At 37.6% G+C, this 12,578-nt stretch overlaps 1 protein-coding gene across 1 annotated transcript in view; it reads left to right on the top strand.

The window, feature by feature from the left end:
• Positions 1-12,578, top strand: part of kif6 (kinesin family member 6) — a 58,271-nt gene that overhangs the window by 25,763 nt on the left and 19,930 nt on the right. Inside the window, exons 11-13 of the mRNA XM_069160911.1 lie at positions 42-147; positions 2,440-2,599; positions 9,224-9,421. Of these exons, the coding sequence (XP_069017012.1) occupies positions 42-147; positions 2,440-2,599; positions 9,224-9,421 (464 nt within the window). The remainder of the gene's footprint in view (positions 1-41; positions 148-2,439; positions 2,600-9,223; positions 9,422-12,578) is intronic.

The following is a 12,578-nucleotide window of genomic DNA, read 5'->3' as shown; positions in this document are numbered from 1 at the left end:
TATTAGAATGTAAGTATGTGTGTTTATATCCGTGTGTTTAGGTTGGAAGAGCTAGTCCAAACTTTTCTCGATGACACTGATCCGGACGTGACACTGTCACTGGGGCCAGACATGAGAAAAATCCAGCACTGTTTCTCCTTGCTGAAGGTAATGTATTCACATTTAGTTTTTTCTCTCTCCTTTCCTTGACGAGCTCCTCATACTGTCACCATGCAAGTGTGACATCAAAAGATAAAGTATTTTCAGTTGCAATTGTTTTGTTTAAAAAAAAATAGAACACATTTTATTACTTTTCAGTACCTGAGTTTACAGTGTTAGGCTGAAAGTCAGAGAAACAGAACAAATTTGATCTCTGAAGTGTCAGAACAGATCTTATTTCCCTCCATCCATCAGCTCAGCAGTGACAAGCTGATCAATCACTTCTTCTAAGTTGCTCCCCTACTCTCTTCTCCTGACAGTTGTTTTACTTAATACTTCAATAGTAAGTTGCTGTCTCATCAACTTGAATAGATATCATTTTATCACCACAGAAATAGCTGATGATAATGATCTCAGGCCTAACTTCATCAATGAAAACATACTTGTGTCTTTACAAATTCTCAAACATATTGTAATGTCTTACTTTGTAACTTGGGTAAACACTAACAGTGAAAATATTTTAAGATCCTGTGATGCCCCGTTTTACCCACAGCTGCTGATTTTCCCATAACCTGACTTTAAGTCTAGACATTTGATGTTTTGGAGTTATTTACCATCTAATTAGATGCAAGGTGCAATGTTGACATGTCTTACTTAATGCATCTGTTTGAACCAGATCTTCCTAAGAGTTTCCATGACAGCTAAAAAAAAAAAAGCCTCTACCTTACCATAGAAAACAAGGCATTTGTAGGTGATGTGTATTTTTCACTGTTTTCTGACATTTATAAACAAAATGATGAATTAATATTCAAATGAATAAACAGATAAATTAACCGTGAACTTTTTTTTTTTTCAGTCCAACATAAATAAAGTGCTAAATTACTTATTAAATATAATTTCATATACCCACCTATTGTGGTAAAACACAGTGTTTAGACAAAATATTTTAAAAAAAGCACACCTTTCATTAAATAACTAATTTAAAATAATTTTGTTGGGTGTAATATTTGGCAGCTGATGCTCAGACTGAATTAGACATCTGGGGGAGTTGTTACATTTATGGTCACATTTGAGTTGCCGGAGTATTTTTTTAGTTGTGGCACCTGGGCATCATTTTGGTTTGGCTCTCTACCTAATTTGTTATACAGACTGCCTTGGAAAATGTTTGCACTTGCATGTTGTTTGCAGAATGTTGGTAAAAACCATAAATTCTTCAACGTTTTGTTTTGGGAGAAAGTCAGATTTGTTGTAGATTTTATTCCTCAACTCTCAAACAGCAGCTGATGGCCCACTGCTGTTAATGGGCAAAAGGAAAACGCTGCAGGGCTCACACTGGTGCTGCGCTCTGGTTTGGTTGGAGTTGGAGCAGACACCAGAGGCGGTTCTAGATCCCACTTGAATGGCTGTTTATCGTTCGTTCAGTTTGTTATGATCTGCAAACTCTATCTCCTGCACAGTTTACATTCCTCTGAGCATCACCCCAGTCACACTTCAGTGATCCTGTAGGAATTGTCTGGTTTGAATTTAACTTCTTCCATCTTTGTTCTCAATGCTGGATAGCTCTTTCCATCCTTAACTCCCTGCTTGTCTTTGTTTTCAGGGTGATGTTCAAACGACAGAGTGCATATGTGCGGTTTTATCATTTCTGGACTGTTGAGCTTAGATGTGCAGTGTGACCTCAGTAATGTGTTTTTAAGCTGCGGATGACATGAAATTGAAAAGTTATTTTTCAAACCTGCAGTGTCTTCTTCACCTTCCATACGCAGTTCATCCCTAGAATGAGACGCTTCACTCCTACTGTTTAATTTTCTTTTCTGCTGTATCTTTTCCATGTGGAAAAAACTCCTATCCTTTAACATGTTTCCCACCTGTCGTTAAACCTGGACTATTATTAAAATATTTGGAGCTATATAGCAGGCAGGGGAAAGAGGGAAGTTTAATTCATGTTAAGGGACTTTCACAGTTTCACAATTTAGAAGAGCATTTCTTTCCATGGGTGATACCACAATGTATTTTCCAGTTAGTTTGCACTCATGTTATTAAATGTTTGTTTATACTGTGATATTTTTTCTCAAAAGCAAACCCAAATACAGTAAAAAGGTAATGGAAACACACAGGTTCACAATGTTGGAAAGTCATGGAGAAGTCACAGAATTTGTACATATTAGATTACATCACAATTTCATTCAATTACAAAATTTGATTGCTTAGGTTTTGGTCAAACAAATTGTTTGGGTTTTACAAAAAGAAAATGCAGAAGCATGTTTTATACTTGGCTGTCTTTTTATGTTTCTCGTACAGATAATGATTCTGGACAAACATGGTCGAAGAAATGGGCACAGAAATGGGCAAGAGTCGCCAGATGCAACAGTGAGTGATGAAGGAATTCAAAAGAGCCAACACAATGCAGCAGAAGTAGCCAGATTAAAGGAGATGCTTACGCAACGTGACAATGAGATCAGTATCCTTTGAGACGGTGCAGTCAGTTTAGTTTAGCTGCAATGAAACGACACTGTTCCTGAGGGTTGAGTCTACTGCCTAAGGTAAGTTAAATTTGTAAGATAAATGTGCTGCTTTTTTCTATAGTTTGTGGGTTCATAATTTGTCATGTAATTTTTTTTTATTAACATCCCACCCAAATTTAAATGATTCCTTTGCATTTGTGGCACCGCATTTTCTCCAGTGTTATTTTTCCAGAACAACTTTCACTGCTTCAATTAGTATATTGAATTGTTCAGGGTTAGGTCAGATCTATTTGATATCATTATAAGTAAGGTTAAGTGTGCAGGTGGTGCAGCTATATAGTTCCTTTCCTTTGGTTCAAATCACTGTGGCAGTTTGTAGCTTGTTTTGCGACAACAATCCCTACTGTGCCTTCACAGTACGGGGTGGAACGAGTATTTAGCATGAAGAATGTAGGAATAATATAAGTGTTAATACTTTAGCATTAAAGTTAAGTGTCTTCACTGTTGACACTGCAAAAATTGCAACACATAAGGAGATACCATTTCAAACTGGGAGATAATGGGGAAGAAATATGTGCAAATAAATGGGTGGTTATCAACTTATATATAAATGTGTGTCTCCATCCTGCCTAACGATTTAATCCCACTCACTTGTTAAATCTTCATTAGCAGAAAGGTCTTGAAAGGAAATTGTGTCTGTTATTGCATGATTGGATGGCAGTGGTTCTACATACACATAAATAATGAAATGTAAGTAGTCTTACATTCATCACCAGTGCCCCACAAAAACACATGGAGTCTTGTTTTAATGTGTATGTTCAGATCGATCTTCATCTGACGACTGCAGTTAATCATAATTACTATTAATCATAATTATGGTATTTGTGTTTGAATATGATATTTCTAATGGCTTTATGGGATTACCCTTTCTTCAGCCCCTCTCGCTGTGGCTTGTCATTAGATCACAGCACATTAGTTGGAAAATTGAGATGTCTGCTTGATTATTTAGCCAGAAAAACCTCAGCTCTCCAAAATAAATAGAATATTATCATGCAGATATTTCACTGTAGTATTTCTTGGACCGAGTGAGTGTAATGTGAATTCCTCTCTTCTTTGTAGATTTTCCCTCTCAAATTGTCATACACTGGTTTTGACATGATGCAAATGTAACTGCCAAAATTGCCATTGTGCGTGTTTAAAAGCTTATATTTCAGTTAGTACTGCATACGCTCTGCTGACCATGTTCCCTTTATGTTCTTTAATTGTGAAGTTTGTATATGAAGTTGCAGTAGCCTAAACTGTCAGTCCTTCAGTCAGGGTGGTCTGTCTGCTGATATGTAACACTATAGTCTGGGTTGACCAAGCATGTAGGGGTGACATCATTTCCAGCCAGAGACCTAATAACTATCTAGATTCAAACTTGTATCTGCCAGCTAATCACCACACTGTCCATGTCTGTGTAGTCCCCCCCCCCCTTTCAAATCTACTCTGTTCAATCTGTTTCTGGAAGCCGTCGGTTGTTTTGCTACAGGCCTACTGTTCGCTCAGCACCACTGAGATCACACAGGGTGAGTTATGGGAAAGTTCCCTGTAAAACAAAAAGTTCTATCCCTACCCTCAACCCCTGAATGTTTCTATGCATGGTTGACTCTGCATGGCAGTTCAGCCACCTGGAAATGCTTAGTGTACTTTGCTAGAGTGACGATACGTCCACCACTGACATGATGATAGGGCAAGAAAGAGAACCAACAAACACCACTGACTTTTAAGAGTAACATAACATCCACATTTGCAATCTCATTTAAAAATGCCCGGTAGCATTTGGACTTTGTGGGGAAAAGTTGTACTGTTGCCGTGTCTGCTATCAATCTAATAAAAATTACAAAGTGGAGTTGCAAATCCCCTAAACTCAGACCCCAGACTTTCAACTATGTTTCCCCTCCAAAATGTTGATGTTTTGTATAATAATTTATTTTACCAGTGTTTTATTGAAACTTGGTTATGCATGGTTCAACTTGTAACTACTACTAATACATAAGAGTATAACCCAGACCAGAACATGACCCTTTATATTGCTCCTTTTTCCATACAATGCCTCAATTAGTTCTCACTCTTTTTGAATTTTCTTATTGGCAAAATTCCTAGCAACTGGTAACGTGTTCGTTACCAGGAGGTCAATATGCAGATCAGTAGAAGGTCAAGCTTACAGTGGTGGCACAAATACAGGCAAACTTGGTAGTCTGATTATCCTTGAGCCAACAGTGCTACTTGTACAATTACTCCATGCGTGTACTTTTAGAACAACAAGCTAACCCAAATGGTATATTACTATACATTTTTAATTCAGTCCAAAGCAGACAATATTTTTACTGCTCATCCATGTCGTACTCTTTAAACTTTGCTTTGGGGTTGTACAATAATGATGCTTGACTAAAGTAAACCATTCATCTGTTAAATCTAACAACTGAAGTTGAAAATGTGTGAAAAGATGATATTCAAAGGATATAATGTGGAAAACGTAATTTTCTGATAGGAATTATGATATTCTCAACTAGCATGTTATTCATTTTTGTTATCTCTTGGCCCCAGTGTGTTGATTGTATCAAAGAAAGATTTGGGTAATATATGTGATAAGGCAGTGTGTTAGCACATAGTGTGTTAGCACACAGCGTGTCTTCTGGATTGGTAAGGGTTTCCTGGATTCCCTTAACAACTCAATCAAAATGCCATAAAACCTACTGCTCCAAGAAATATCTGGATCTCATGATTGTAGTAGTTTATGTATCAGGCTGGAGACGCTTCCGCTCCATTTTCCAGCGATGCAAATTTTGGTTACTCAGTATAATATGTGAACCTATAGCAGATGGATTGTCACAAACTTTGTCAGGCATTTGTTGTCTCCGAATAATGTATCGTAATGATTTTGGTGACCCCATGGTATTCAATACATGACCTGCAGGTTAATATTTTGTGGCAGCATTGGTGTGGTTGGGTGACATCTAAAAACATTAAGTACACTCTATCTAAACCACCTTTAATACAGGAATTCTATCCTAACGTTTCAATGTGTTATTTGGAAGCTGTGTATGAATGGGCCTGATGAAACAGGGACTCAACAGACTCAATATGTAATTATCATCACTAGGCTTATTATAGTGACCACAAATATGCAAATATGCCATCCAGTATGACAATCAAATCAGAATTGGGGTGATCCATTGTTTACTTTTTTTTCAGACATGGGATTGTGAGTCAGCTGTGTAGCTCATCCAGATTTGGGTTTTGTAGAACTTTGTGCCTATAAAGCATGCAAATTGTCAAACACAGATGCACGCAAGAGTTTATGTTTGCTTCCAGCTGCAAGCTATTTTAGCATATATCTAAATGAGTGCTGATTGAATGAAATTGTCAAAATTGGTCCTTCTACAGATTGGAAATATTTGCCTGATAAACTGCTTTAGTTTAGTAAACTCACTCATCACCTAGTGCTTTGTTGACTGAAGAGATGATACTAATATTGGCATCGCTAGTGTCAGTGAGAGAACTGGCTTTAGTGCAGCGTTTTAGAATATTTTATTTTTCTTTGTTTGTTTGTTTTTATGACTCTACCTCTGGAGGACAGCAACACACTCCAGACTCCATGTTCATCCAGCCAATCCATGACAGATGTTCTGTCATGAATCCCTTTGTATGCAAATTTTGACTTGACTTTTGCCACTACTAAAATTATTGTTACATTTAAAGACAGTCTGGGTGGTAGTAACAACAATCCTTCAATTTCTCATACAAAATATGTTGTTTATCATTTCCACTCCAAAATGATTCATTTAAATATGTTCTTATTTTAGGCCAATATCATCAGGACAACATGATTTGTCAGTGCCACCCTATAAAACGTTCGTCTTCCAAAATCATTGTTGCAGAAATGAAACTTTTTTTTTCCTGATCTTATATCACTATGATTGACCCTCTCCACCCTGGACGTCCCTGTGTCTATAATTAAAATGCAACCTACTGCCATTTTTTTAAGGGCAGTTCAATGAAGAGGGCACCAAATATTACTATGATTAAAATGGGTGTTGCATCAAATTTGGTTAAGTCGCATTTGTGCATTTTCTGAAAGGTTTAGTATGAGCATTCATTGACTCAAACTTACAGTATAAGGCTGTTGTTTACTCTTAAATTTACAATTTTGATTTAGTGGAATAAAGACTCTGGCCTGGTGATGGGGACACAAAGACTTATTGTTTTCTAAAATTCTCCCAACTGTCTCTTATCCATGGCTGTTTATTTAGCATTTACAGTTTGGGCCTTACAGTTGTGGAGCTTTTACTGACTGAATTTATTTCAGGTGAAAGTCTGAAGAAGAAAAAAATAGCCTAGAATTTAAAGGGGTTAAGGCATCAAAGGTTTAAGAACAAAAAGGACTTGATTACTGAAATACCATGGTCATCAGACCTCAAAACTCTTCTTTAAGTACTTTAGAGAATGATAATGACCATAATTTGAAGAAATCCCAGGCTTTCAGTTGGAAGCAGAAATTGTCCATTCAAAATGTGTTGCTCTCCACTAAAGATTGGTAATGAATCATTGGCCAGCACCCTTTGTCTCGGCTGAGGGTAAAACTAAGTTAGAGGTAAACTTTCTTCTAATACTGTAATAGTAGCTCGCTTCTCTAGAGTAAGAAAAAAATGTGTTCTTTAAATGTTTCGTTACTTGCATTTTGTGGTTGTCATGACCCGCTCCTGCCATCAGGTCATGTATTTGTTTCCTGCCCACTCTCGGTATTTAATTTACTGTTTAATTTTGATTCTCACCTCCTCTCTCATTTCAGACGTCTTGACTTCCTCCCCTGGTGTTTCCTGCCTGTTTGATTGACTGCCCCGCCCTGATTGTTTGCACCTGTGTCCAATTGTCTCCCCACCCTCATAGTCTGCATGCTCCTACCCTCTTGTGCCAGTTTGTTTGATGTGCTTAGTGCCCATCGTTCCAGCCAGCTTTTCCTCGTGCTCCCCACTACTATTCCTGGCTGTTGATCCTGCCATGCCCTCGTTGTGCCTTTTTGCCTTACCTGTACTTGTTTACTTGATCATCCTAAGTAAAAGGGTTCGGCTTTTACTTCTTGCGTGTCAAGTCGTGACATTGGGTCCAGTCAGTTTTTGTCACCACGTTACAGTGGTACGTTGACATTGAAGCAATTTGTGGCACCAGTGAAAGTAAAGTTGCACCTTTTGCCAGTTGTGGTAATTGTAAAGACATTTTCTATATTTCCAGTAATGTCTGCTTTATTGGTCACTATAATAGAGAATGACAAGAAAGATGAGAAGGAGAGCACATCATGAGCTGAGTCTGACCACAGCATTTTGAGTGTATGGCATGTGAAGCAGCCCACAGTTCTCACGTGCAACCCCCTAGAGAAATTCTCATCATATACTCGACGTCTATGGTAGTGTTCAGCATAAATTAAGATATCAGATGCCAGAGATCTCAATAATGGAAAAACCTGGTGAACAGCAGTCTGAAGTAATGACTTGTATGAAACAATGACCCTGAACCCACAGAAACAGTCGTTTTGTTTTTTTTAAACTTGGCTTCAATAGATCATTTGGAATTGTGTCAGGTTCAGATTTTGGCAGGTTTGAGAAGACTGCATGGTTGGTTTGACTGGAAACTGTAATTGGAGGCTTGGTTCCTTAATGTTATTGTTCCCACTGACATCCCCTTTGTATGGGCTGACAGGGATATAAGTTAACTTCTGCAGCTCCTTCAGAAACACGTCCATTCATCATCGAAAATAATGACATTCTAACTTTTTTTTTGTCTTTGAGCATCCCAAATTATCTGATGACCACCACAGTTAGTCTGGCCACGATGTCTGCTAGTCACATATGAGTAAAGTGCTTGAAGAACTGACTGATTTGTTGTGTGCTTCCATTTACAGTGTAGTGGAAAAACAGAAGCATACTGCAGGGCAGGAGCTCCATAAATACTTTGAGATAGTGATGTTTTATTCATATACTGGCAATGTATCCAAAGATCAAAAGTAACAATTAACTTTCTATAACGTCTTCATCTCGTATAGTATAGTGTTTCCGTGCAGTTCTAGTTCATACAATAAACTAATTTCTCTCTGTCAGCAGTTCTGATTTCCACTTCTTGCACTATCTTCTCCTTGCTCACAAGTAGTGGAAACAGCAGTGCACGCCTGTTGTAATCAACATGCAGAAGCATAGCAATTAGGCACCAATTTGATAATCATATTTCAAAGGGCTAGACAAAATTGTTTTCTGCTGCATTATTATTGCAAAATATGTGAGGCCTGCCGAAAGCTGTTTGAGAAGGAGGGAGCTGACAAATATAAAATATAACTGCAGAGTTGAAGGCAGATAGTATGTAGAGCAAAGGAGACAATTAAAGCACATTGTCCTAATGCATAGCAGCATTGCAGACGGTAGGTAGGTAGATTTTTACTTCAGCCTCTATTAGTTGGACAATGCTGTGTATCCAATTCGAATCACTCAAAATCTATTGAAATACGTTCTTTGATCTGCACTTGATCTCTTTTCCATACAGTACTTTGTCCAAAGGAAAGGCAAGTTGTCTTTAACGTGGTACTACAGGTATCCTAGTTAAGATGTTAAAGAAGGAGAAAGAAAGGACCCAGGATGCTGCTGCTCAGCTTGCTAACATCACCATTGGCCAAAGCCTGTCTTCCCAGAGGGCCTCGAAGGTGTCCACAATGCCACAGTTGAGAGAAGGAAGCATGGATATCATCTCAGCGGACCATGGAGGACGAACTATTCAGCACATGAAAAGAGGTACTTCAATAAGCTTTTATTCTTTTTCCCACGTTTTATACAGCAGTTTCTACAAACATTTTGAATAGTAAACATTTCTAATCATATTTATATCAGAGTGCTCTGATTGGGATTGGGCCTCAAGGCACGACTTGGGTCCAGCTTGAACTATGTGGTGCTCCCATTTGCATCATTGTGGCTCTGGCTGTCAATAATTTTCCAGTTGGCATTTGTCACTTAAACTAGCAATTTATATATAAATAAATTATTTATATATATAATGGAGCACTACATAAAGAGTTGATTTGATCCACCTATGATAAACATATTTCCTTAAACTTAGTGGTATTTAACCATGTAGGTAGTCTTGGTTTTGGTTCCCTGATTGAACACTATTTGTGGAAAAAGATGTTGCAGGTGATTTGTTTATATATATATATATATATATATATATATATATATATATATATATATATATATATATTTTCCCCCTGCTGCACCCATGTTTTTGTACCAGCTGGCAATTCCCATGGGCTCGTGAACTGCCTTTTTGGCCATCACCATCACCATCTTGTTTTTGTTTTTTTCACACCCCTAAACATACCTCTCTTTGAGGCCTAGTAGGCTATCTAATTAATTATGGAATGATTTTTAGAAGGACCACAGGAACAGGTAGGAAAGATTGAATGCAGCTAATGACACCATAATGACTTATGGAAAAAATGTATTGACCCTGTGTTTCATAACAGAAGTTAAGGCTTTTTGAGTGGGATTCTATTGAAGCCAGAGATTTTTGGAGTTTGCCCGTAGCTGCCCTCAGTGGTATTACACTTTAAGGCACTTCATCAATGCCATCTATATTCATATACAGTCTGTGTACCCGACCTACTTGCATGTTGAGATACTGTGTTTTATTTGATATTTTTTAATAATAATAATACATACTTTTTTTGCAATTTGGGTTTGAACCCTTCAGGGCCAATGATGGCCTTTCCGTGTGCAGTTATATGTTTCCTCTTACCCAAAAAACACACATTTTAGGTATAAGGTAATACTCCTCAGAAATGGAGTTGACCCATGCCACTGCCCAATGGCTGTTCACTGCTACTAAACAGGAAGAATGAGTCCCATCCCATGAGGACTAATAATGTAGCCTATTGTGTAAATGAAATACAAATTTAACACATGTTAACTCTATTAAATGTGAGTTTTTCTAAGCTTGTAATAAATTAGGTGTTAAACCAAACGGGTGACCTCTCTGAATTTGAATGTGGCAATTTGTTGTGGTCATGTGGATTTTCAGTGCGCCTGTTGTGAGTGCCTGTGAGCCGTAAGAAATTCTTGATATCTAGATTTTACTGCGTGGTGTACAGTCTGACATCCCAGAACCACTTACTTTGCTTTATTTCTACACAATGTCATCAGTGGGATTGCATTGTATTTAAAAGTTTCCTTTTGGGGGTCACTCGAGTGGCCCAATCTAGTCATGTCAGCAAAAGAAACATTAGACAGCACAGTATATCAAACCTGTAATTTGTTGCTGATGAAAAGCTGATGAGTTTAAAACCTGTAATGGTTACTGGAACATGAAGCAGAGACAGTGAGGAGCCAAAAATGTGGCAATGCAAACACAAGATACACTATTCAGACATGACCGGGATAGCAAACCTGGACCTAAATATTTGAGAACAGTTTAAGGCAGATGTCCATGTCATACGACACCAAAACTGGTAAATACTTCATTTGTTTATGTTCTTTAACTTAAATACAATCATATGTACATCAAATAAATAAACATGCCATAGGATATTTACCATGTTTTCTTTGCCAAATGTGTATAGGGAAGTATTGCAAGTATGATCTAATCAGCAGCCTGTTTTACTTGAGTAACTGTCAGGTTATTTTACATAACATTATAGCTCATTAGGTTATTATTAGATTATCTCTCTGCAGTTTTACCTCCATCTAAACCTTTGAAGATAAAATATAATGACGACCCAAAGATCGCAGTTAGTTGCACTTCAAACTGCAGCTTCTCTTTGTATATTTGTAACTTTTTTAGACATGAACTTGGTTTAATGTAACAGGAATGAAGATGTTGCTGAAAGTCAAGTCAGTCAAGCTTATAGATATGCTCCCAAGCCAGAGGCAGCATTTATTTGGCTTTTCCTGTTTAATTTTGGTTAAGTGGTGCATTAAGTGTGATGATAAACCTGAGCCCCTATAACGAGCTTGGTCATAGCCAACAGGCACAGAGGTATGAGCCAGGAACTCATCAAACTGCGCTCCTGTCTGCCCTAACCACAGCTCGCTCATCCTCTTCAACATTTTTGTATAATAGTGCCCGGTACGATAATAAGGCCAACAAAGCAGGGTCTCTGACAGAAAAGCCCATTAAACAAAACAAGCACATGTTTGAACTCTGTCCAGTCAGGATTTGTAAGCAAATCACTCATCTATGGAGGGGACAAAGAGCAGATGTCTGTAAAACTGTGGTTTATAAAATCACTCATAAATGATGTACCATATGTATTTGTCTATTAGAAAGGTATGTGATATATTATGGAGCTGACATTATCATCTCGGTCGTCACATCACAGAGTTTATTTTCATCTGGTCCCACAAACCCTCTTTGTTTTTCTTTCTTTCTATGATTTTATGGGATATGATGACATTCATGGGTTCCACTTCTACTTGGTGACTGCTTTGCAACACTACACGCACAGGCATTGGGTGACGATTTGATACAGATGTCTGTATGTATTTTTATTTCTATATCTTGTGGTATAGTAAATAATCTTACATAAAAAGTATGCATTACATTTACTTTACACATTTCCCACAATTTTCCACATTTTCCACATCAACTGCAGTATTTACAGTGACCATGGTGACCTTCGTGACCAGAGGGATATAATAAATCCTATGTGTGTTTAGTTAGTCTGATTTCCTGAATGCTGTCAGTACCTAAAGTTTCATACTAAATCCAAACATTGAAATACAACCCCAATTCCCCAAAAATTGGGGCGCTGTGTAAAATGTAAATACAAACAGAATACAATGATTTGCAAATCACATACACCAATATTTTATTGCAGCTAAAGGCAACATATCAAATGTTGAAACTGAGCAATTTTATTGTTTTATATAAAATATATGCTTATTTGGCTTTTGATGG

The sequence above is a fragment of the Embiotoca jacksoni genome, unplaced genomic scaffold, assembly GCF_022577435.1.
Source record: "Embiotoca jacksoni isolate LCO1_2020_lvr unplaced genomic scaffold, fEmbJac1.0.p SCAF_27, whole genome shotgun sequence".
Classification (NCBI taxonomy): Eukaryota; Metazoa; Chordata; class Actinopteri; family Embiotocidae; genus Embiotoca; species Embiotoca jacksoni.
The sequence above is the reverse complement of the archived record's forward strand: the minus strand, read 5'-3'. Positions and strand labels throughout refer to the sequence as shown.